The sequence below is a fragment of the Halichoeres trimaculatus genome, unplaced genomic scaffold (assembly GCF_033239565.1).
Source record: "Halichoeres trimaculatus isolate MK-OKI-2021-1 unplaced genomic scaffold, fHalTri1.1 fHalTri1_scaffold_5, whole genome shotgun sequence".
Taxonomy (NCBI): Eukaryota; Metazoa; Chordata; class Actinopteri; order Labriformes; family Labridae; genus Halichoeres; species Halichoeres trimaculatus.
Genome location: NW_027437183.1, coordinates 32,622,123 through 32,648,857, shown reverse-complemented (window position 1 = coordinate 32,648,857; position 26,735 = coordinate 32,622,123). Strand labels below are relative to the sequence as shown.

At 41.4% G+C, this 26,735-nt stretch overlaps 1 protein-coding gene across 1 annotated transcript; it reads right to left on the bottom strand.

Annotated features, from left to right (window-relative positions):
- Positions 1–383: 383 nt before the first annotated feature.
- Positions 384–24,629, bottom strand: lrrc75ba (leucine rich repeat containing 75Ba). Its single transcript, XM_074669960.1, has 4 exons — positions 23,851–24,629; positions 19,278–19,406; positions 16,420–16,532; positions 384–2,706 (listed from the first exon to the last, which is right to left on the bottom strand). The coding sequence occupies exons 1-4, from the start codon at positions 24,130–24,132 to the stop codon at positions 2,100–2,102; spliced, it is 1,131 nt and encodes a 376-aa protein (XP_074526061.1). The 5' UTR covers positions 24,133–24,629; the 3' UTR covers positions 384–2,099.
- Positions 24,630–26,735: the final 2,106 nt, after the last annotated feature.

Below are 26,735 nucleotides of genomic sequence, written 5' to 3'. Positions count from 1 at the left end.
ACACCTGGTGAAAATGCCACATTTCCATGTCTGGCAGCATGAACAAACAGTTGCCAGAAGAGGATCATGGGCAGGCTCACATGTGATGAGCATCCTGCCTCTCTGTTGCGAGCGGTGGCAGCTCAGGCCTTTTCCCTGGTAGCACAGAGCAGCTGAGATGATCCGCTGGCCCCGAAACAAGCACAGCACTCCAACAACCAATCCCGAACAGCACAGCCTGAGATGATTGTTTTTTATTGCCCTATTTACAGACTAATCTGCATAAATAAATCCTCAGTTTGTTTGTGTGGGCGGCTGCAGGTTCTGTGCTTGTGACCCAGATGTTCCAGTACACTCACTTTTCATCCTGGAGACCTTCAGAATAAAACAAACCCAGAGAGCGCTTCTCGGTTTGGTTCTTTTATTGGCAGTCAGTGTCTGGCATGAGACAAGTACACACAGGCTACAAGGAAGAGTTTGACGTTGAGACACAAAAACATGAACTATGAACCGAGTGGACAGCTGTCTCCACCACCAAACTTAAACATTTAACACAAAATGTGTCCACGCTGATTGCATTTCCTGCTCGGTTTTTCTGATTTGTTGTGTAATCCTACGAGCCTGTTCTGCTTCCCACTCAGCAGGAGGTCACTGTGCTCAGGTTCATAGTTATTAGTCATTATCATAACTACCGAGTTGGACAAAAGACAAAACACCAAAACAATAACACAAATAATTACAGCAGTTAGCAGACACTTATCTTGTACAAACACATAAAACACACATTTAAACATTTATTATATATCTGGTGGTGCAGGTATGTTGCTTTCAGTGAGCCTTCTAACAATCATCAGCCGTTTGCTCGGTCGTACCGTACAGAGGTATGCGTTCAGCTTCAGCTTCCTAAATATCTGCTGTGTTAAAGGATGTACATGGAGTATACGCTGTCAGGAAACTCAAATATGACAGAAACAGTCCCTTTAAAGTGCTCTGCAGTGTTTCAGTCAGTCTAACTTCATCATTATGTGCTACCGTAGACAGACGTCAACCAATAAATAACAGTCATGGCTGTCTCATAAACAAACACAGGGTCACCAAAGAACATCGATACATGGGTAAGACAACGTATCATAGAGACAAACGGCAGTAGGATGGGCAGTTTGGGAAGTGCTCAGACGAGGTGATCCATAAAAACAGTTGGCTACAGCGCCATTAATAAACTGAAGCACTGAAAGTGAAGATTACAACAGCTCCATAATTACAAAGAGGTGAATATCAGCTTTTAGGCAAGTACAAAAAAACAATCTATCCATTGTAGAGTCCTACCTGTTCTCCTCTAAGATTGCTTTGTTCACCTAAAGTGCACAAAAATAGCCTGTGGAAACACAACAGAGCCATGTTTTGTGTCCTGGTTTACATCTACACAGGCGCAGCGTGGGTATTCACAAGTGGACATTTGGAAAGGGGGGGAAAACGCAAAAAGTCTTGACCTAGCAGTTTTGCCGGCGTCACGTGACGGGTCGACAGCTGTATAGTCTGTTGAACTTGTGTCATAGCTTTTGTTGAGAGATTAACAGAGAACACACAATGTGGAGCGAGGCCCTGCCTGCCAGAGAGAGTCTCAGTCCTGGTAGAGAAGCCCACAGGGACCCTCTGTTTCCAAACCCACTCCAGATTCACTTCAGCCACCGCCGGGATGTCTCTCCTCTGTCCAACCAACTGATCTAAAGCTGCTTTGGACTGGCTCTTCAGCTGCCGTTTTACAGAGAGACAGAAAGACAGAGGGGAAGAGAGAAAGAGAAAGACAGGGAGTACCGGTTTTTTAACTCTCCCGGACCCCCTCCAATGAAACCGCATCTTGTTCCCAAGAGTACCATCCACCAACACGGTAAGTCCACCGCCGTCACGTCACTGTCGTCTTGTGTGGGTTGACTCAGAGATGGTTAGAAAGAGCTTGGGAGCTGTGGAGAGAAGTTCACAATGTGGGCACTGGTCTCCCTCGTGCCCCAAAAGGTTGACCGGGCTCGTGGTGTGAGGGCAAAAGGGCAAAGGAAGTATCAGACCGCTGTGGTACGACGCTTCAACCACAGTGTGAAGAGCCTGTGTGAGGAAATGCTCCATCACCTCTCACAGTAGTGGAGCGTGAAGTCTTTGGAGAGCTGCTTCTCCTCTAAAGACCACGGCTCCAGCCCGAATCTGTTCCCCATGTCATCCTCCTCTTCATCTGCCTCCTCCTCCTCCTCCTCCTCTTCCTCGTAGTGGCTGGGCTCCTCGATGGAGGTCTCCAGGTGGTAGCAGTAGGGCTGACCCTCCGTGTACTCGTAGATCGTAGGTAGGCTGCTCTTCAGGCTGCAGCGGCGGCGCAACGCCACGAGAAGCGGCTGCGGCATGGTGAAGATGTCCACGTTGTTGCCCAGGTCGATCCAGGCCAGGTTGGAGAACAGCTTGGGGTCTTTGAGCATCTCGGTGAGGTCTTTGAGGATACCAAGGGTGAGGCGGTTTCCGTTGAGAGCCAGGGTGCTGAGTTTGGGCAGCGAGGCCAGTAAGGGCAGGAGGATCCTCAGGTTCTCATCGTGGAGCTCCGTGAAGCTGATGTCCACAGCCACCACGCTGTCTCTGTTGTTCTGGAGGTAGAAGGCGACCTGTCGGACATCACGGGTGGACAGGGGGATGCCTGACAGGTCGACCGAGTCATTGGAGAGCTTCTTCTGAAGGGTCTTCTTCAGACTGATGAGAGAAAGAAAAAAAATCAGTTGAAATGAGAGGAAAAAGTTTGATCTGCAGATTAAATTCAATCTGTGACAGGGGAACAAGGCAGTGTTTACATCTTCCACACACTCTAACTTGGCTCTGCGAGGGTTAACTCTGGTGTTGATGTTTTTTTTGTGACTGTTTGCCGAGTGAATCAAACCAACACAACCAACCATCTATTCACTGAGTCAAACAGCCCCGCTGGTGCCGCGCCAAGAGAAACCCATTACAATTGAGCTCCATCGACCAGCGCTGGGTCAATTTTCATCAGCGTGTTTTTTAGTTTGTACAAAGCGTTGGGTGACTGGGCCCGCACGAAGCGGAAGGCTGACACAGAGAGTCCAGCACGGGGATTTACTCGTGCAAACAGAAGAGCCAAAACATCCGAAACGAGCCAGCAGCTTGAGCTTACGGCTGTGACGGCCAGCGGCACAGAGCTCCTTACGGCACAGGCCCAGAATGTTTCAGTGCTTAAAAGATAATCTATGAAGGGTTTTTAGAGAAAGATTAAACTTAAATAAAAGAAGAGACTTGGCAACTGTATTTCTAGGACAGGAAAGGAAAGAGATTAATCTTTTAGGAATGCTCTGCGACTAAAAGAAGTCATGCTTTCCGTCACGGTTCATTTAAAGTTGTTACAAAAAAACTCAATAAGCACTTTGGGAGAGATTTAGCAAAAAGTGAGCCTGAGGTTTGATGTTCGATTTTCAGTTTCCCTTCATTGAACACTTTTTAAAAAACAACCTTCTTTTTCCATGAAAAACTTTATTAGTCAGATAACCTCTCACCTGTACGACAGACCACAACAAACCCTTCACTTATGCATGACTCATGACTATTTATGACATGATAATGATGGTGTATGAACTCCTGCTGCTCACCATGAATAAATGATCGAGTCACCATGACTCATGAGTTTTAAAATATACCATTGCAACAGGTGGTTTTAGAGGACGGCGACTGAAAACAGTTCCTGCACAGATGTGTTTAGGTTGAATTCATTCAACTGTGAGGCATTTTTCTGCATTCATGATGAAACAAGAATCAGAACGTGTCTCAGCTGATTTTGTGGTCATACATATGGATGACTGTCTTTTTCAGAGGTGCAGTTAAGACAGCTTATGAATAATTCTTTATTAACACAGTTTTTGAACTTTTATACAGATCTGTAGTTAGGTTTGTTTAGAGGAAATAGAGACCAACTAATGTGAAAATGATCCCATGACACATGTAATCAACATTATAGCCTCCTTTACAAATAATAGATCATATTAAAGTCCCTGTGAGGAACATGTGTCACTGTGAGTTGTGTCGATTCTGTTGCAAAAATCTGCTGTGATTTCTTTTTAAGTTCATAATTGGATTTAGGAAACTCTGATTTGTTTTGGGGCGGTACAGTGGTGTAGTGGTTAGCACTGTTTCCTCACAGAAAGCAATCCTGATAAGAGCAAGGCTGGCCTTTCTGTGTGGAGTTTGCGTGGGTTTCCTCCACAGTCTTCCTCCCACAGTCAAACAAAAAACCCCATAAAAAACATGCTCATCAGGTTAATCTTTGATTCTAAATTACCCATAGGTTTAAGTGTGCGCGCGAAAGGCTGTCTGCCTGTGTGTCTGCCCTGTGATTGACTGGGGACCAGTCCAGGGTGTACCCTGTCTCTTGCCCTAAGACAGCTGGGATAGGCTCCAGCCACCCGTGACCCTGAACACGGTAAACGGTAGAAGATTGATGCAGGGCTGTGGCACAGACGGGGGAACCCGGAGAACTCAATAAGACAAAAAAGCCATCAAAACCATCTAAAATACTGATAAAGAAAAACAAAACCAAATAGAAAGATGAATGTCAGGGTCATCTTTTTTCTAAATTGTTAGAAATGTTTGATATTAGCCCTGGATTTCTGCAACAATTTATGGACGTAAACTACTTTCAACTCAAACACTGATCAGCTTCCAGCTCCTGTTGATTATTTTTACTTTCTGATTCTGTAGCTGCGCTGATAAAGATCTTAAGAAATGTGCTGGTACCAAGGTCATATTAAACTAGAGTATGGAAAGAGTACTTGATGCAGTAATGTAACATTATCAAACTCTCTGTATGTGATCCAACAAAAGGCATTTTGACATGATGTAAGGCTGAAAACTGAAATCCTCTGAGAAGTCAGACATTCAGGATAACACAAAACCACCCAAACACATTTTTTTGTTCAGGAATGAAAGTAAAAAGATGTAATTTATCAATCACAAAATAATAATGTCTAGCTTTTCTGCCCTAACAGTATATTTGCAAATTCTTAGGAGTATTTGTTTATCAACAGTGCTGGATACCCTGTTGATACGTGGATACCACCAAAAAAAAAAAATGTTTTAAGTAAATATCAGCACTTATACAGATAGTAAAGAGCTCCCAGGTTTGTGAAACAGCAGTGAGTGAACAGAAGGGATCAGCAAGTGGACAGACGTTTTTAGAGGAGAAATCCAGCGTGTACCCAGAGAAGAATTTAAACACACAACTGTCACTCGATGCTCATGACTGCATTATCCGTGGACACTTACCAGACTGTGACAGACCAGGACGTAAACGTGTTTCAATAAATCAGAAACCCTCCCAGACCAAAAAGAGTACACAGACTGCTGAGTCTGAGACCTGGTTCATAATAAAAGAACCAGAAACTACGTCCAGAGTTAATAATTTACCCGCAGACGTCGCTGGTGTTTCAGTGTAAAGTGTGACCCTGTTAATTGGTGACTCTCGGCCGTTAATCACTGATACTGTCGGCTGAGATTCACCAGTTAGCATGGTCGCTATTAACTCCAAAACACTGGTTGCTCTGTGACAGTCAAAACTTGATGGACGTTGCCTCTGTTGTACAGTATTGTTTCTAAAAACTAACCACAGGACAACCGTACATTTTTATGCTGATGACAGGTTGAATTTAGTGTTTAACAAACGTTAACTCGTCTGAATGAATGGAGCTAACCGACGCTTCTGGGGTCAAGATGCGTGCGCAGTTTTATGATGACGTAGACTGATGACCTCTTGTGCTGAATTAGCGCTCAGAGAGACCTAAAACAGATCTCTGTAATCATTGATAAACTGTTCATTCAGGGCAGTGGTGGTAACTTTACCCTGGGGGGTGGTCTAGTAAATGTGTTACCTACACTTTTTAGTCCTGCAGGTGAAGTGACACATCCACTCACAGCATAAACATGAAGTCCTGTTTATTTTGCTCCTGTGCTGGGCCCAGCTCTGGTTGGTGCAGTCTACAACAGTACCATGTAAGTAAGCATGCATCTTCTTGCTAATCCTGTGTTGGTATCCGTCATGAGTATGAAACATTTTGTCAAAAGAAAATTCTCTGGAGGAAAAAGAAAACTCCTCCAGCTTGATAACTTGCTTCACACTGCCAAGCCTGGACATTGAAAATTCTGGGTGAGTGCTCAATATTGACTTTTTCTTTTTGGCAGGACATCCACCCTGCACAGAAAATTCACACTCAGTAGGTTTACATGCACCCAGCAGTCCCACTTAGGTGATAGCTCGATCGTAAAGTCACAGTGGGAGACTTTGTCCTGTCAGCGTTTACATGCAGAACACAGACTCAGACTTCTGGCTGAAAACATCTCACTCCACTTTGATAGGTGGCGCTGTTTCCTTTTTTGGCAAGTGAAGCTGTGTGCATATTAAACTAGGTTTTGATTCACCTGAAAAGGAAACAACATTCTAAAAACGATGGCTGAGTTGGATGCAGCTGTAGCTCGCTGTTTCTTACAGACTATGCATGTTATTATATTACATGGTGTTTGTTGTGTGACCCTAATTATCATAGTCATCAACTTCCTTTTCTGGGTGAAATTGGTTTGTGCCAAATATGGAGGTGTACCGAGACCTGTCGATCATGTGGAATCCTGCAGCCCAATAGCAATTTTATTATCTTTGTGTGTTAATAGAGCCATGCTCAGTCCGTTCTGGATCCAACTAGGCTATATACATGCATCTTAATAGTCTGATCTCGTGCTGACTAATCCCATAGTCTGATTTTTCATACATCATTGGGATTGGATATGTTGTGTTGTTTTTTTTTTACCAGTATTAACAAGGGTCAATTTATTATTTATTGGCTATATTTTAATGGCTAGGTGCTCCTCTGTGTTTTTTTTTAAAGAGGGGGTACTGAGCAGTAGTATCTTTACAGAACTTTTATCTCATAAAAATCTATCTTTTTCTTTCCTTGGTGTTTTTGAAAACACTTATTTCAGTCTCTGTGTTATACACTTCATTTTTGCTGCTGTTTCTTTAAGGCTCCCTGCTCCACAGACCCCCTTCCCTCTGATTGGCTAGCCCTGCAGAAGCTTGTTGGGGGCGGAACTATGGTCAAAGACCTTGGTGTTTGAGACCCACCTGCCAAGCGTGTCTGGAACCATTTAGGAGATCCTTAAGTGATGACCTCAGCAAGTCTCATGCTACCCTTAGGCCGTGTTTCCACTAAGCAGACTGGTTCGGTTTGTCTTGGTACAGCGCACATTTTGTGGCATGTCCACTGACTAATCCCAGGACAGATCCCCAAATAACCGAGAAGAGCCGTTCCACTTTTTGGGACCCTTTCGTGTGGGTGCCAGACTAAACTGATCCTCTCTCAGAAGGTGGAGCTACAACACTGCAGACCGTTGATTGGTCAAAAGAATTTTCCCTTACCCCACTTACCCCTGCTTGGTGGACACGCGGCTTTAGACAAACAGACCGTCTTGATCAGTTTACAGACAGGTCCAGGATTACTTTTTTAAGTATGTAGAGATTTGAAATCCTGCATGTTTAGTATAAACATCCAGGATTGTTACTTAATATACCTGATCGACTTATAGAAAGGCATAATACCCCCTCTTTAAGGTACAATGGGATAATTATGAAGTGAACATAGCAGTTCAACGAAGAGAACTGCAATTTCTCTGCCTCACTTGGCGCCTGTGAAAACCACAAAGCCTCTCAGGAAATATTTCAGATAGAAGTATGAGCACATTGCTCTCCTGAAGCAGAAGGTGTTCCTTTAAATTGAATACAAAAATATGTATGCATTATTTATACACTTTGTCCTTTTGTTCCCAGTCAGTCTTATTTATCGGTGCACAAACCCCCCCTGAGGGTGCGGTGTGTTTAACTCGAGCTGTTGCTGAAGTGGCCTGTAGCTCTGATTCAGTGTCACAGTGAATTATAGCATCCTCTGGCTCACTGTGACTTACTGTGACATCCACTGCAGAACCTGTCGCTGCTGATGCTTGAAAGTGTTTTTTAGGTCGTGCTGAGAATGAATGACCCCTGAGCAGCACTTAACAGCTTCATTTCAGAGGCAGGTGATGGGCTGACGAGCAGAATCCTGATACATTAGAGGGCTATTATTACTGCACTTGCAAAACTTAGATAAAAAAGCAAGAGGAGTTAAAAACCTCAACTTGAAGCAAGGCTAAAAGGGAATTGAATCAACTGTTGAACACAAAACCCCTGACGTAAAGACAATGTCAAGGCTGCTGGGTCTTTTTTTAATCAAAGTCTCCTTTCTCTATTCCGTCCCTCTTTCATATGACAAAAGTCTCATCTTCTCCAGAAGCACAAAAGTCCTAATGGCTGCAATCTTACCCAGTCCCCCCTGCAGGTGTGAATAGGGTTTTGATCACACAACCACTTCTTTGTCTGTCCTTTCAGACGGTCTCATCCTTTATAGCTCAGGCAGCACAAAAAATGGGTGTCTGAGGCGTCCTCTGTGAGAGCCTCTTTCATCCTTCCTCCAGATTAGACCGATACCAGAGAACAAGGGTGTCACTGATAACTTCAGGTGTCTTCTTTTTTGTCTTAACATCCACAATAACACTGACAACAGGGTTCAGATAAAATGACTAAGCGAGTTTAAAGATAAGTCTTTAAAAAGGTCTAAAAAATACATTAATCTGAGTAATAACATGCTGCTTGATAGATTTTTTTAAAGAGCAAGGAAAGAACAAAATTACCCCTCCTGGCACAACATTTACTGTTGAATTAAAGATGCTATGAGGAGGATCTGTTTTAATTGGACACCCTTGCCACCTTGTAGCCTTGAGTCTCCGCACAATATTGTAAATTACTTTTAGCGAATTGTGTGTTTGTTTTGTAATTAAATGGAGAGCTGATCGAAACTAATTTTCATTGTTCAAGACAAATTTTTAAGGTAGGGTATTTATCAGTGCAGTTACATAGCCCTACGGTTTATAACGTGATACAAGCTAACGTTGTAGTAGCCGGCTATATGTAGCGCTATCGTCAGCCTGATGCTGATGTATCTGTAGGCTAACGTGACAACAAGTAAACACCGTCAGTTTGTAAGTAGTTTAGTAGCTGTTTATATTTAGCTCAGCTGACAGAGATGCTCTAAGACAGGTCTGTAATGTGTAACGTTAGTGAATCCTGGTTAGCTATGTCCTACCAGTCATCTACCAAGCAGAGCTAACATAACCTCACTCTTCATTTATTGATAGACTCTCAAGTTTGAACAGACCACTGCAGAATAACTGCTGACTGTGGGTTGGAATCAACATTATCACAAACAGATTAGCTCCTGTGTTAGCCTGTAGCTCGGACTGTATCACTGTTACGTTTATCTTTCTTCTTCTCTTCTGTCCTTTTTCTGTCGTACAGTTAGGCTCCAGTGTCCACCATCACTACAAAATTAATCACAGAATTTTTTTTTTTCAGCAGAGAAAAACACAGATCTCAGTGTTTTATTTCTTCTCACTTCCAAACTTTATCATCTGGCGTGGTGTTGTCATAGAGACTTGGACGTGCTGTAAATCAATCTGGTCCTGTTCAACCCAATAGGGAAGCTAAGAAGTAGCTTTTTGAAATAAACTGTAACCTGTCATGTTGGTGCTGATAATCTCATTTCAAAGTGTGGATTACAATCAGGCAGATACCTAGAAGGGAGACTTTCAAGATCCCTTAGAAACTCCTCGCAGGGACATAAAAGCCAAATAATACACAGATGGTGACAGAATTAAGGCAATATTTGATGCACTACATGTAAATGAAGTGTTGTAATGAATAAAGCACATTCTAATGAATAATTAGTTGAATTAAAGTTGTATAATGATGTCTTATTAACAAATCAACACAAAGGGGTCAGGGTGTATCTTTTGTCCACATGCATGGCTCATTAGTCTGTCATTCAAATAATGAGGACACTCTTTCTCTCAGGTTGTGTTATTCAAATTACTTCACTGATACATCAGCATTATTTTTCATGATGCTTATTAAGGAAATGCTGTTTAAAAAGAGGGGAAATTGTGTTTTTTGTTCAAACAAGTCAGTGGAAAATGGAAGCTGTAATGCAGATCCCTTTTATTTGAGCATTAACTAACTTTTCTCAGCAGCTCGTTTGCTCATTGCTCTCCCCTGGGCTGTTATTGCAGCGCTCACACGCTTCAGATTTTTGCAGAGTCATTGACGCTGAAGCTTTGCTCCATTATTCATTTTGGCCCTCTCATGGCCGAAGCCAAACTGCACAGGAGAGACACGAGACGGGACATCTAATCTCATCTGTCTCCTGACATTTCACTTCCATTTTCAATCCACTCTGCTTTATTACTATGTTTGTCACACACACACACACACACACACACACACACACACACACACACACACACACACACACACACACACACACACACACACACACACACACACACACACACACGAACACACACCACTGTTTCTACTTCAGGGTGCAGTATCTCATCGTTTACAACTGATTGAAATAAAAAAACAAATGCCATCACCATATCCTCATGTTTAGTAGGTGTTTTAGTCACAGACAAATGACCTGAGACTGACTGTTCTGAACTTTTTGGAGAACTTTCTTTTTATCCTTAATTGTCCTGGAGTGGACTGAAGCACTCAGTAAATGACTGATGGATCCCAGAGGAAGCTGTAATGCGATTTCATGCTACGAAGCACATCCTAATGTTAAGCAGAGGATCTAAGAGCAGCTGAAAAGCTGAATTTTACCCAGCGGTTAATGAAGATAAGTTATGTGGAAACAGTTTTTTTTTGTTCTGGGTGTTCAGGTGACAAAAGAACAAGGTAATTACGAGGTCAGATTAAGCCGGCGGAGTGGACACATGGTGTGAAAACTGAAGAGAAGAAAGGTCACAAAGGTGTTGACAGATTCTACTTTGACATGAAATTAACCCTCAGGTATCATCGGCTGTAACAGCAGGTCACTTTTTGTGTCAGGCTCATTGAGAGGCTTTTTTATTAAATGTGAAAAACAACATTTCTGATGAAACAAAAACAAAGTAGATGGATAGATTAACCAGATTAGTGAGATCCAGACGTAATTCATTGAGGAATTTCAGTCAGACATGCCTGTCTAGTATTAAGAGCGACTGGTGAGCAGTGTTAATGCTGGATAATGAGAGGATGAACGATCCAGAGGGTTTTAAATGAACTGTTTTTGTTTGGAAGGATGAAGGCAGTTTGCCTGCAGCTGAACACAACTGCACTGGTCCTCACTGCTGAATGTCTGTAACGTATACTTCACTCTCTGAGGTTGTGTGTGGTTCAACTTTTAGATATTATTGAATATTTATTAGGGCTGTCATTTTAACGCGTTAATTAGATTAATTAATTACACCGCAAATTAACGCATTATAAAAATTAACACATTAATCTGGATCTCAAACCTGCGGTGCGTTCAAAGACGCACTTATTTTTCAATGTCTGGCATTTACAAACTGTCCTACTTGGAAAAAGAGGTGTTCTCGTCAGATTTTCAAATTTCCGACGGTCCCTGAATGTATCACACGTGACGTCAGCAACATGCTTTAAACCTGAGGGAGGGAAGCGAGAGTGTTTGTGACTGCCGTCATATCGCATTTATTCACACGTCCTTTTTGAAAATCTGCAGAAAATCAACCGTTTTCTCTAGCTCAATTCTGTAAAAAACAGATAATTCTGCACCCTTTACTGCATCAAACAAGCCCCGAATGATCGATATATATGCTGTATTTAAATCTAAATAATTCTTTGAAGAACTCTTCCATCTTCCTGGTGTCATATTTCAGCTTGGGGCTGCTCTGCACCAATCAGCAACAGTTTGTGTGTTCAGAGCATGTTAAACTGAAAATACTTCACTTTTCTTTGATCCAAGACTTGAATTAAGTGTTTTGTACATAGTTCCTCACAGTTTTTAGCCTGTAGCCCTGGTTCTCCTGACCTCATAGAAGTAAAGAAGTTCATATTGCAGTGAAAATCAAGTCAACATTGAGTAAAAATGTGACAGAAGCAAAAGCCTTCCTAAAAATCGAATCAGCTTATCTTAGGTGCCGAAATGTGTAGATTTTGTAAAGATAGAACCATAAAACTTTTTTCATGTGTTCCTTATGCCTCAGGGTACCTAAGAATGTGTTGTATACATTCACAACTTATTTTTAAATGTTTTTTTAGTGACTTTTAATGTAATTTTAATGTCCTGGAATTCAAATCCTTTATTTTGGGGCCTTAAGCAGATATGAGATTAAAATGCGATTAATTAATAACAAATCCTGTAATTAATTAGATTAATTTTTTTAATCGCCTGACAGCACTAATATTTGTACAATTTTTACTCTGTGCATGATCTGAAATGCTTTGAAGAGGTTTTAGTTTGACAAATAGTGAGTTTGTTAGTTCTCTGTTGAAGGTTTTGTGATTCTTATGGCTCCTTTCTGAGAGATGATGATTGAGTCCATTTCACTTTATGTGTTCCCATAAACCCCCACACTAAAATTAATGTATGGCAGCTAAAGACTGTATAACACATGGATGTAGTCTTAGTGAACTCATCCTTTTTTTGTTTCTGATACTAAGATCTGAAGCCAATCACTGACGGAGGCCTTATTGAAAAACTTGACTCAGCATAGTTTTGTTTGAGTTAGGATGAGGTAAAGAGACGGGTCTTTAGGATATTTGCAGACGCAGCTACAGAGCAGTCAAGACAGCCGTGGCCTTATATGGACAAAACTCATAAGTTTAATCACTTCAGAAATGAAGAATGAAAAATCTCCCTCTGTACAGTGTGTGCTAATAGAAACCCGAAGTATCCAGACCAAACTGTTTTTTTGAGCCAGTCTACAAAAATGTTCATTTTTGCAGCAAAGATCCCCTTTTTTGGAATGAGTGTGGGATGGTGTTTCTGCAGACAGCCTCTAGTGGATGCTTGATGAACTGCAGTTTTAGCACTTGTCCACAGGCTTCATATCATTTCGACCAGACGTTGCTGCTTGATGATGGAATGCATCAGCAGTATACCGTGTACATTCATTGTTATTTTGAAGGGTCCTTGACTTCACATAAAATGCAGATTGATTTTCATATTTTTGCTGAGCTAGATATTTTTTCGTGTTTCCAGCCTAGTTGATGATCATCTCTAACTCCCCTCATTTATCACAGGTTTCCTGAATGAAGTAGATGACTGGTTCAAAAATATCCCACAGTTATTTTTGCCTGAGCCCAGTGTGTGGATCAAACCAACTCCTTTGTTCCTTCAATACATTCCACTGCTTCACACAGTTTTTCTAAGTTCTTCCCACAGCAGAGCAGATCTGTGCGGTCAGCAAATGAAATTGTTTTGAGTGCATGGAGGATTCACATAGATAAATATACAAAATAAACAACAAAGGCTCCAACACTGAACCTTGAGGAACCTCACATTTGAGCCTCAGCAGTTCAGACTGATGTGAGTTTCAGTGTGAGATTTGGTCCCCGCCCTAACAGACAATATTGTTTTTAAATCATACCTGCAGATGTGTTTGAGGTTGTCTTTGGTGCAATACTATATTCATGATCTCCCAGGTACAATGTGTGTTTTTCACATTGTATATAAAACATATAGATATTTTCTGTGACATCATCCATTTATTTCTACAGCAAAGTTTTGAATCCTATCATCATCAGATGTCTTATTAAAAAGCTCAACTCAACCATCAGTGTTTAACAAAGTTATTAGATCACCAGACGGTGCAGGATGTTTGTATTTCTGATTATCAAAATATGTTAAATATATCTTTAATGGTTAATTCATCATCCACCGCTCTTTAATCAAAATGATATTTTTAAGAATTTCTGTTGTTATGAATTACTGTTTTACGAGACAGCAGAAAAATAGTGTAGCACATCATTATTTTCTGGTCGCAAAATCTCTGTTATTTTCTTGTTTACCTGAAAAGAACAAAATGTGTTTTAGTGGTTGTTTGTTATTCTTGATTTATTTCTTACTATTCTGATCTGTGCTGGATCAAAATATGAATTCAGTTTGAAATTCCTCACTCCTGTTTGAAATAGCAAAGAGCAGAGAGCTCACTGAGAAAGACAGAGTCTAAGGCCACGTTTGCACGACAATGTTTCATCTGAAAATGCAGTGAAAAAAAATCTGTGTTTACACAGAAACACAGAGGGACTGCAAACGCTGTAGTAAGCATACCAGGCCTTTAGTCGGCGCTATAACTGTCTTATCCAGAAGCCGCTTTTGGGAGATCTCCATTGAAGTAGAGTTGAGCTGATCATCTGGTGTATTTAGGAATTCTAAGTGCAAAAGTGGAGCATCAGATGCTCATTTTGTATAAAGACAGTCAGCACACACAGTAGATTGAGCAGCACAAGCACAACACGGTAGTTCGCGACAATCGTAACAACAGTTCTGTTGTCCTGTTTGATGCCCTTGCGCGAACCGGAGTGTGACATCAGAGTTTCCACTGAAATGCCGGCTTACTGTTTACATGGCAACGGTGTCGGGAGCATTTCAAAAATATCCCACACGGGAGGCCGTTTTCAAAAGTTTGCGTTTTAGGTCGGCTGAAACGCAACAAAACAAGTGGACACTTGAGGAACTGCAGTTTAGCACTTCCACAAAAGCTTCAAATTTTTAGATCCAGATCAGAAGTTGCTGCTTGACTTTTCACTACCTTAGTTAACTTAGAATTAAAAGGAAACATCTTAAAAAACTAAATTAAAGGCCTTTGATTTGTCTTTGTTCATATTTAATAACCGTATACCTCTTCATGTTAAACTCAGCCGTTAAAAACACTTTGCTGTAACAGAGGGCATCTTTGGTCATCCTGTAGCAAGCCAAAATCCCTTTAAACTAGTTTTGGACATTCTCTTTTTTCACACTGGTTCAGTTAACATATCCAAAAAATAAGCCTACATAAAATTAAACTCAAATTACGTTTGAACATTTTCATTCGATACAAGCATTACATGTGTTTCATCACAGTGTTTAATAGGCTTTGAACTCTCTGTGTCATCTTCAGACAGAGCCAGGCTTGTTTTTCCTGATGCTTATAATATCTCTGCCATGCTACGCTAATCTGACCACCTGCTGGTTGAAGCCTGGTATTTTTAACCCAGGAATGAGAGTGTTATTCACTATCTCTAACACTCAACTCAAATGTAATTAGCTTATATCGCAGTATGTAAACTGTTTTTAAAATGCAAACAACCCAAGGATTCCTATGAAACAGCTCTTTTAATGACTATTAGTGAAAAACTAAGAGTGCATCCAGGGAACATTGATGTCAGGATTCATAGAAGCTGCTTTTATTAAATATCTCAGACAGAAATAAAGTGATTCTGCTGTCACCAGTGAGGGGCAGACTGGTCCTGTCTCATCTCCTTCTATCTCTGACAGCTATTTGTTCATAAACACATCGACAGCCGCAGCCGTCAGAGCTCACCGCAGCTCGTATATTAATATTCTGTTTTAGGGAGGATTGTTGTTTGAATGATTCATCTTGCTCCTGCTGTCTCAGCCAGTGTCAGACTGTCTCTCTCTGCAGGTTCTGAAGCCAAAAACATGACTAAGTTAAAAAAAAAAGAAAAACAAGGCCCTTCAGCGAAGAATTCAGTGATCTTATGTATCTGCACGATCTCAGGATTTCAGAGATGCTGTCAGAGTCACTTAATTCTCGTGTCTTTCCTCTTCTGGGCTGAATTTGAGTCCAAGTGCACAACAAAGCCGAGCTTGTGCGGCTCTGCTGAGGAGTGTCTGATTCTGCCAGATGACTGTGAATATGTTCCTGCTCTCCTCTGATGCTGCGTGTTGATAGCGCAGACTGACTTGTGATGAAAATGTCTCGTCTCGCTGTGTTCGCATTGTCTCCTTTTCAAGTACCCAGAGGTTATTTACACCCACGGAAAATGAAAGCGTTACTCGCAGCACCGGGGCTGGATGTACAATGAGCAGTTAAATGAAGAGGAGTTCTGATGACCTGCTTCAGTCCATGAACAAAACACACCAAGGCACACAAAACCTATTTGCACACAAACTATTACTCTGTCATTTGCACATCAAAAACATTTTCATCAAAAGAAGCATAATTAGATTTTTAAACAACCCTCATCGTCTTTTCTTTGCAAGATGACAAACACGTTTCCTCAACGCAGCTTTGAGAAGAGAGCAAGGCTGAAAGTGAATATATACGCTGCACGGACCTGAGCGCTAAAAGACAGAGATGATTGACAGCTGTGGTAACCATGGTGCTCTTGTCAGGTCAGCCTGTGGCCGGCTCTGTCCTACTTCAATGTCAGCTACAAAGATGAAAATCTCTGCAGCTCGACGTGGAGCCGAGCCTTGTTTTCTGCTGTGCCGAGCTGCAGATTTATTACAGACTGGACGTCTGAGCAGGAGGGCTTACCAGGCCTGGGATTTCCGTCTGGACATGCTCTGCCTCAGCCACTTTGAGTGTGGGGTCAGGTGGTAGATGAGCTGTCTGCAAATCTTATCAGAGGACTTTATGGTGTCTGCATCCTGCAGAAACAGAGCAGAGAGAGGGATCATAATTGCAGCGAGAACAAAGAGACAAACAGGAAAGAAGCAGCAGCAGCGTTCAGGATGAGATTTTCTGCTCATGCGTGCATGAGGAAACGTCTTTACACTCTATTACTTCAGGATTGTTGGACTCTGAATCCTGCCAAGTTTTCTCCATTTTCTAAAACTTACCAACCTGCTTGGTAAAAAAAACAACATAAACCAAGGTTTATTATTGCACGTAACGCCTTGAGCTACTCCTGAACAAAACACAATTTATCCGCCTTGCCTGGGTGAGAAAATGTAATCACAGCAGCGTGCACCGATGGGGAAAACACAGGAAGCACACAGGAGAGAGGACACAGCCACTGGTAAACACGGCTAATTTCAGTTCATTAAGCATGTTGTGGCTGCTGGTGGTCAGTGCCTTCATCAGAATATTTCAGTATTCACAGTCAGAGGTTTCTCCCTGTGCCAGAAAAACAGGCTGTTTGTCAGTAATGAGCTACTTTGCTGGCTTCCTTCAGGGGTGAGGTTTGAAACTCTGTCGATATTAACATAAAACATCAATTTTCAGGAACACGACCTTAAGACTGAGAGAAACAGCTCCACCAACTTCAGCAGCATTGAAAACATGTCTGAAATACTAAACAGCCCTTCTTGTTCCAGCTGGTCGTATGTTACATGTCTCTGCTGAGCAGAGATGGCAAATAACAAAGTATATCAAATATATCAGTATCAATATCTGTATTGTGGGATGTTGGTCATTTGTTTAACATATCAGGGACAGCCGATATTTACTGATTAGCTGCCGGCCAACGATCTTCCAAGACCCCCAAAAATATTGTTTTCTATGACTATGCCAAAGACCAAAACTACGTAAAAAGAGAGGACCCTCTTCTTTTCTGTCTCTCCTCCTGCTTTTGATCCAAAAAACAGACAAAACATACTTTTTTTGATCGCATCCATCTCGGGCGCTCCATCCTGTGATCCTCTCTATGGTCGTCTTTTCTCACGATTTTGCCGCTCTTATTCTTTGAACTACCTCGACACATCATCTCAGATTGTTTTGTTTGTTTGTTTGTTTTTTACCAATATTGCTATCGGTAAATATTGGTAATCAGCCGCAACATCAATATTAATATCGGTATCGGCCAAAATGTTCATATCGGTGCATCCCTACTACAAATACTCTGTTATTGTATTTAAGCAGTTTTTCCAGGTACTTTGTGCTTTTAGGAGTATTTATTTCTTTGAAGACTTTGTACTTTTACTCAGATGTATCTTAAGCATAAATATCAGTATCAGTCTACTCCTTATGTTTCCCAAAAAAGGCTCGTTACTTTAAATATAAAGCCTAAACCTATATACTTTTCATTTTTTGACGCTGCAACACTAATGACTGTTAACTGTTTTGGGCAGGAGGAGACATGGCTGTCTGTGCCAGCGTGCGCATGTGGTGTGTGTGTACCACTCTGCCCACACGTGGCACAACTAACGTTGGAGCAGCTGCACGGGGTGAACAACAGTGAGGGTCCCACACAGTCACAGGGGCAGCACCCATTGGCTAGAGAAGCTTAGTTATTTTCATCTGTAGTCCCTGGGTGGTCACTTACAGTAACACAACACCTGTACAGTGAGAAACAACCAATGCCTAATGTGATATTAAAAAAAGTGTTATTAAAAAGGTCAATTAAGAGTTGGGCCTATGGGCGTGATTTGCGACTCCAAAGTTTATAAGCTGATCCTGGTCCAAAATACAGAGTTTAGATCATAGACTGTATATAGAGTGGACAGCGTGGCTCCGTCATTTATCATTGTACGGTTTTGAAGCCAAAATTCCCCCGTCACAGGCGCAGCCATTGGTAACAGTTTGCAGCCAGAGTCTGCACAGTAGAGACGATGAGGGATTCTGGGAGAATCTGAGTGGAGCTGGGTGACTAAAATAACAATTATTTTTTTACCTTTTTTTAACAATCCCCCCAAAAATACACGAGAACGGCAGCTGTCAATCATCGATAAACGTGACATAAAGCCTCATTTTTAACCTCGTATAACTAATGAAAAAAAGAGGACTTGAATACAAGACAGCCAAATGATATCTTCAAATCCCCACAACAATCGAGCGTGAGAAACATTTCTACAAGGCATATTAATTTTTTAAAGTTTGACCACAGCCCATCTGGAATGACTGGGGAGCCAGATTTTTTTACCTATTTTGCAGCTAGCCACCAGGGGGAGCAGTTTTTGTGGCGACCTCACTTCGGGCCGAGCAAGATGATGTCCATTTTTTCTTTTTTATAGTCGATGGTTCAGAAGTGTGATGTGTTACAAAAGCCGAAAGGACTATAAAGTGAAGTACATTGAGCATTTGTATTGATTGACACCAGGCAGGTAGAGTTTGTTCAAACAATAACATTGCTAAAGTAGATTCCATAAAAAGTATTCTGTGTTTATTCTTGCAGTCCTATTTACTTTTAAAAGTACATTTGAGTACATTTCAGAGCCTGAACTTTTTGCCGGTTACCCTTGCCATCTCTGCTGCAGAGTGTCTTTGAACATATCTCTGTGAAAATGAAAGAGGACAGCGTCTGTGAATCAGATTTTCATTGATCTAAAGAAGTCGTGTCTCAAAGAGAGGAACCCGGCTGAGGCCGTGACTTTTCAGGTGAATGCTTTCTGAGTCTGAAGCCTGGTCTGTGAGTGTTTACAGAAGCAAAAAGAAGAAGAAGTGTGCTGGCTGACCTTCTTTGGACACTGCATCTCTCGAGCCAGGCTGAGCAGCAGCTCGTGGGAGATGGGATCCACCAGGTTGAGGAAGGCGGCGTTTTTGTACAAGATGTCGTTGAGCGAAGTGCCCTCCAAACCAAGATCCTACAAAAGCAGATCAGAGGAGAGGAAGGGTTTAAAGATAGCGAGGTGAGAGTGTGAAAACATCCTGCAGTGTTACAGTAAAGGATGTGACAGCGTGACTTTGGAGCTCAGGAGAAGAAAGGTATGAGAGATGAGGACGAGATCCTCTGGTGGAAAGGCAAAGTGAGTGGAAGATGGAGAGATAAAAGAAGTGTTTAGTTTGAAATATTCATTAAAGGAGACAGGAGCTGTTTCATCTACAGGAGCAGAGTGAGGTCCAGAGGGAGTCACAGGGAGCGCTGCAGTTTGGCATGAATAATAACACCTTCATGGCACCCAGCCACACGGCTTATCCCAACATGCCTCAGCAAACACTGCTAACTCAACTGGACAAGCCCTGACTCATCTCTGATCTGATACCAAACTATGACCAAGCCTTTTCTGACTTTAAACACACTTTATTCCTTTAATATCAGAGACTGGCCTTTTAAACTTCACCTGGAAAAACTAAGAAACTCTCCTAATCCTCAGCTGTTTTTTCGTTCTGCACAACTCAACTTTCCTTGGTGCATAATCCCTTTCACTTCCTAAAAATACAGCTGTGCCTCCCTTAAATAAGAGATTTTGCATAAACATGATTTAAAAATCTGAGCAGCACATAAATACATCAGCAGAGAGGTCAGAACTGACAGCTGTCGTCGCAGCTTACTCATGAAAATGACAAATCCAAAAGGATCTGCGGCAAATATAAAAATCAAAGCAATAAAAAGCCGAGCTTCCAGATGACCTTTGGAGCGTGGTGAGACACGCAGCGGGCAGCCGTGCAGCTGTGTGAGCCGAGCTGTGTGTTCAGCCTGCATCAACACGTCCGTCCTGAAGGCCCTAATGAGCCAAACTACCAGGACCAGCACTTGTGCAGCACATGAAACTTTAATTAGAGAAGAAAGCCTCAGAGACATGTACATACTGTATGCACACACCGGCATGCACAGCCGTCTTCTCTCCAACACAATCGGCATTGATTGTAAACGACAGTTTGAGTGGGAGGCTGGCAGCTCCATGTTACTGACTCTCCTTCTAACAAGGGCAACAGTGAGCAGTCTGAACACAAGACGCTGCTGCCCTTCTGTCAACAAAGGTATAAAAATATCTCCCTTCTGAGCTCAGACGCCATCAACCGTCACTGAAATCACAGCAGGACGCCACAAATCCTTCTCAAATCTGCAGCAGAGGCTCAGATCTTTGTCACATCTGGAGCAGAGCTCGCCGTTACACACCAATTAACTCCACCGGCAGCTCTTTTCAAATTCAGAGAACAGGATCTCTCAGACATCTGCGAGCAAAGATAAAGTCAGGCGTATTTAATAAAAGTGGAGCTCATTTAGAGGAAGCGAGCCCGTGTCCCCTGTGATGCGGCTGTCATGGAGCCCAGACTGGCCAGTTTATCTTCTCGCCTTGATTAAGGATGTTCCACCCTCTCCTCCTGTGTCGAGGCTTCAGAGTAATTAACGCGGGATCAGCTGACGGCTAAAAGACAGAGGAGGGCGTGAGGGCGAGCAAACAAATGAGATCACCACAGCTGCTGTCACGTCTCTGATGCACCTCCATATTTACAAACACACGTTCAGTGCAGCAGGTGAGAGGAGGCTTCAGGGTGAACCCGGGGCTAAGGTTCAGCAGCGTTTCTATGTAGGTCACAAAGACAGCACTTAGTGACACGGTCAGGTGGATCCTGCATCAAATGTGGGGCAACATAAACAACAACAACAACTGTGTTCAGAGCATCTTCTGGGCTAAAAGGCACATCTGTAAGGGGGCGCCGACTGAAAAGTTGCACAGACCACAAACATGTCTCCACATTTAGCTTTAAAACATCTCTTTAATGCAGATTTAGAGAAACATTTGTGAAATATATATGTCAAAAACAAATTCTTAATGTTAAATGTAATATATAAATGTTATAAATAAATGTCCTGATTCTAGCTACACTTCTAAACATTTGGTTTTCATTCTGATTATTTAGCTGAGACTAAATATTTATCTAAGATTTCTAAATCTCGAGAAAAGATTTAGAAATATTTACCAAAGTTTCAAATATTTAGTCAAGATTTCTAAATCTTGAGGTCCGATTCCTAAATGTTAGGGATGTTCGATACCCCTTTTTGTGCAAACCGATACCAGTAGGAGTACTCCCTCTTGAGTACTCACCGATACTGAGTACTACAAGTACTGTTGATACATAAAATTTCAATTAACAGTGACAGATCATTTTGATCAAAGACAGCACAGTCACTCTGACATTAAGGCCAAATAAAAGTTTAGAATGTTTTTTGATAAAAATGTAAAAAATATATTAAAATTGAACAATAAAACTAGCAACTGTCAGAGTTTAAGTATTTTTTAAAGTAAACTAAAGAGCAATATAAAACAGTTTAACAGTTAACTCTCCCTGGTTCATTCATGTTGTCTGAACAGGACCTGGCGCACATTTGCTGTGGTGTTAAACCGCAGCAATTAGCAGCATCTAGTGGTGAGGAGGACTTGCTCGACGTAAGACTTTTTTGCCTCGGGTATCTGCTGCTAGTATCTGCTGCCCTCACGAATACTGATACCTTGAAAAAGGCTGGTATCTGTACTCGCCCATTCCATCTAAATGTTTGGCTATTATGCAAATTTACACTCCCACACGCCGGAAGTACCAAAATAAAAGTTCGAGAAAGTGATTTTAAGAATGTCAAACTCTACTCTACTCTACTTCAATGTGGCATCAGGATCTTAAACAGTCTCATTACAGCACTTGGTACGTTTCTTTTCTTATGGCTGATTTAGCCGACTGTGTTTGATATTCTTAAAATCTCACTTGGCTGGATCGCTTCCTCCAACTTTTATTTTGGTGCTTCTGGTGGGCAGGATGTGAATTTGGATATGAGCAAAATATTTAGAAATTGTTCCTTAAGATTTAGAAATCTTGGCTTCACACTTAGAAATCTTAGCAAAGATTTGGAAACCTTTGCTGAAGATTTAGAAATCTTGGCTCAAGTTTTAGAAATCTTGACTAAATGTTTGCTAAGATTTCTAAATATGGAGTCAAGATTTAGAAATCTTGAGAAATCTTGACTAAATATTTTGCTAATATGCAAATTCACATCCTGCCTGCCGGGAGCACCAAATATGAAATGTTGACGAAATGTTTGCCTAAGATTTAGAAATCTAAGATAAATATTTAGAAATGTTATCTTAAAATTTAGCATGAAAACTAAATATCTAAAAACATAACTAAATATTTTGAACCAGGACATTTAGACATAACATTAAGAAAAAACATGTAACATTTATATAGGATATTTGAAAATATATATTTCACAAATATTTCTCTGAATTTGCATTAAAAGTTATGTTTCAGAGCCAAATGTGGAAAAATGTTATTTGTAGTGTGTGCAACTTTACAATCATCGCCCCATACATCTGTAACCCCTGAATTAAAAGTGAGGCCATAACAAAGAAAAGCCTGATGAGAGATCCTCAGACAAATTAATCTTTTATTAAATCTGCAGATTATTTACTGCAGAAATAATTTCCTGTAACCCAAAACCCCAAAGACACCTCCTCTCCTCTAATAAAGGCCAGAGAAAAACAGCACGTCTACACTTTCAGAGAACCTGGAAGCGACATGTTTAATATTTTGAGCTTAAAAATGATTGAAAAGATGAAACCACACAATCACAACACCGGGAGATTAATTCTCCTCCACAGATAAAGCCGTGCAGCTTTACTACCAAGGCAATAAGAGCAGTCTGGATTTTCATTCCCGTGACCTTCTTTTTCTCTGTGAGAGCTAATAAACCTTTCGCAGAAGAATAATATTTTGCGCGGTGGAACACGGGACTCTGGGGCTTACATTGTTGCTGCTGGAGCTCAGGCCATTACAGAGAGGGAGGGAGAGGCATTAGTTATGGAGAGGGGTGGAGGGGGCAGGCCGCTCTAATGGCAGTGTGTGAGAACAGCCTGAGGTGAGGTGAGACGGGAGGAGAGGAGGAAACAAGGACATGCACACAGAGGATGGTGGAGGTGGTGTTCAGAGTCAGCTGATCCTGGTGTAAAACAATGATAAACTGACTGTTTCCCAGTTTAGAGCACAGGCTGTGAAAATCTCATGTCAATACTGTTCACCCACAGTGAGAGTGAGTCACACAGAGTCTGCCACTAGAACAATGTGTCACAGGTACAATGCTCAGCCTGCGTGTGGCCTACTTTCTATAAACACTTCTCAGGCAGCATGCAGGGATGAGAGGAAACAGAGGTGATGAGGGGTCAGAGGTCACAGAGGCACCTGTTGCACAACACGTCAAAGTGTAATCACACACACACGCATGCAGGGCTGGTCACTCTGGGTTGTTGCAGGCTGAAAGCAGCAGCAGCAGCAGCAGGATGTAAACATGTCTGACTTTGTGCAGCGTTTCCTCACCTTCCTCAGTAGTTTGAGCACGTCGGTCGCCTGCTCGATCCTGCGGTCACGGAGCAGCTTCTGTATCTCTTTGATCCACGTCACTCTCCTCATGTAGGGGCTGTGGTTGGTCCTCCGCAGCATGCCCGGCAGTTTGTCTGATTTGAGCATCAGTGCGAACAGAAAGTCCCCTCCGCCCCGGCTGCCCCTGTCGCTTTCTCCACCGCTTTCCAGAAGCTTGCGTCGCTTTTTGGCGAAATTCTCATTGTCCAAGCTGCCCTGCCTGCTCAGTCTGGAACCCATGGTGCTAGTAGGTCGCTATGTCAACAGATGCAGACTCAGATAATGTTACCAGGAGGACGAACCCATGATCGGTCCCGGTTTTTCCTGTCACAGCAGATGCTCCTCCTCAGTCAGTGGATGGTTGCAAACAGCGCCGTGCTGTCTGGCGCTCAGCAGCAGCAGCAGCAGCAGCAGCAGCAGCAGCAGTAGCAGACTGAGGCTCTGCTGCAGAAACACAACAATAATATCCCTCCACAGGCTAATTTATCACCATGCTCTCATGCAACACCCGCGCACTTGGCTGTTTCGCTGCTCCTCCTGGCCCCGGGCTGTGTGCGCCTGTCTCGGATGGATGAAGAGGATGCTGTGTGGCTCCGGCTGCTTCATCCCACGGTCGTGTCTGCTTTACGCTGCTGTTTAGGTTTGAGCAGCGTGGAGCGTCCGACCAATCACTGCGTGTGCTGCGAGCTGCACGTCTCTCCTCCAACACTGACTCAACCCCCTCCTCTCTGCAGCCGCAAGCTACAATAACAACACACAGGATGGCAGGGTTTCATATGGAAGCTCTATGGCAGCCCATTTCGGCCAGTAAAAAAAAAAGACATAAAAGTCGAAATTATGAAATAAAGAGTCAAAATAATGAGATAAAGAGTCATAATAATGGCATAATAAAGTATTATTTATGAATTAAAAAGCAAAAATTATGAGATAATAGAGTCATTACTATGAGATAAAAAGTCAAAATTATGATATTCAAGTGCTCCTGCTTGCTTGGATTAGATATAAGTGTTGCAAATTCACATGGCTGGGCAAGTAAGGTGATTCACAGATAACCTTGTCATCTCAAAGTTATGATTTATCTCATAATTTCGACTTTTTATATCATAATCTTGAATTTTTATCTCATAATTTCGACTTTAATCTGACAATTTCCACATTTTGTCTCATATGCATGACTTTTTATCTCATAATTTTAACTTTTTATCTCAAAATTTCGAATTTTTATCTCATAATTTCAACTTTTATCCTCCAATTTTGACATTTTACCTCTAAATTTTGACTTTTTAAATCTCATAATTTCAACTTTTTATCTCATAATTTCCACTTTTTTTGTCTCGTAATTTTGGCTTTTTATCTCATAATTTTGACTTTTTATCTCGTGATTTCGACTTTTTATCTCGTAATTTGGGCTTTTTTTCTCATCAGTATGACTTTTTATCTCATAATTTTTACTTTTTTTATTTCATAGTTTCAAAATTTATTTATTTTTTGATTTTGAATGTTTATCTCATAGTAATACATTTTTATTCCCACAGATTCCAAATATTATTTCTTAACGTTAACCTTTAATCTCGTAATTTCGACTTTAATTTCAAAATTCTAACTTTTTCTCTCTCATTGTTGACTTTTATCTCATAAGTATGACTTTTTATCTCATACCTTTGACTTTTTATCCCATAATTTTGACTTTAACTAATAATTCTGAGGTTTTTTTCTTCATAATTTTGACTTTTTTTCTCATAATATTGAATTTTTATCTCACAATTATGACTTTTTAGAATAATATTGGCTTTTTATATTTCATAATTTTGAATTTTTACCTCAAAATTTGACTTTTTATTTCATCTCATTATTGTGACTTTCTTTGTCTCTTTTTTTTTTTACTGGTGGAAATTGTCTTCTATATTGATACAATATATACTTGAATAAAACTTGAAACTAGAGTATCTAGAAATGTGAACTCAATCCTAAAAAACTCAACATTCACATAAAAACAGTCCAGTTTTATTCATCCCAGTTGTCACACTGTGACAGAAGTGTCAGATTATCCTGAGGATGAACTCAAAGTTTGCCATCTTTCTCCAGTTGCTCATATTTCTGCTTTGCCACCGGCCACACACACACACACACACACACACACACACACACACACACACACACACACACACACACACACACACACACACACACACACACACACACACACACACACACACACACACACACACACACACACACACACGTGCTCTTTCCTCCTTTGACAGTCTTGTCTGTAGTCAGCCTTTGCATGAGCTGTCAAATCCTGTTTGTCACATCTCCACTAAATCATTGTCATCCTTTGGAAAACATCCATGTCACAGTGTGTGTGACTCATGAATCAGTATCTTTGTCCACGGGGCCTAAATTGTTATTGATGGGGGACTCAGGGGTGCATCCAGCTGACATTTCAGAGCTGAAATTTTCCACACTGTCTTCCAACCTGCTTTCTAAGAAACTGAAAATAGCTGTAAACAGAAACAAAGCTGTTATTTGCAGCTCTGCTCACCGTGACTTTAAGACGTTTGATTCTTTTGTGACCATGTTTATCAGGTGATCGATTTGGATTGTTGGAGCTCTCTGCTCTGAATCTGAATCATTGTTTCTTGGAGGATGTAACTGAGATTGTCTGGTGCTCTTTATTGACTGTATCAGCCTCATGCTGATGATTTGTTTCATCAGAGCTTCCCCTCTCAAAACTATACTGATGAAATATCTTGTTTCACATCACACACTAACATTTCCTCCTCCTCTGTTGATGTTATCTTAAGTTTGACATAAAACATGATCTGGGATTTAAAGGAGGT

Bases quoted from the DNA above. Each gene is read 5' to 3' on its own strand.
- lrrc75ba (XM_074669960.1), bottom strand. From the start codon at position 24,132: ATGGGTTCCAGACTGAGCAGGCAGGGCAGCTTGGACAATGAGAATTTC. The intron at 19,407-23,850 runs GTGAGGAAACGC...CTGCTTTTGTAG, and splicing joins TGCTCAAACTACTGAGGAAG to GATCTTGGTTTGGAGGGCAC. The intron at 2,707-16,419 runs GTAAGCCCTCCT...TTCTCTCATCAG, and splicing joins AGACGGAAATCCCAGGCCTG to TCTGAAGAAGACCCTTCAGA.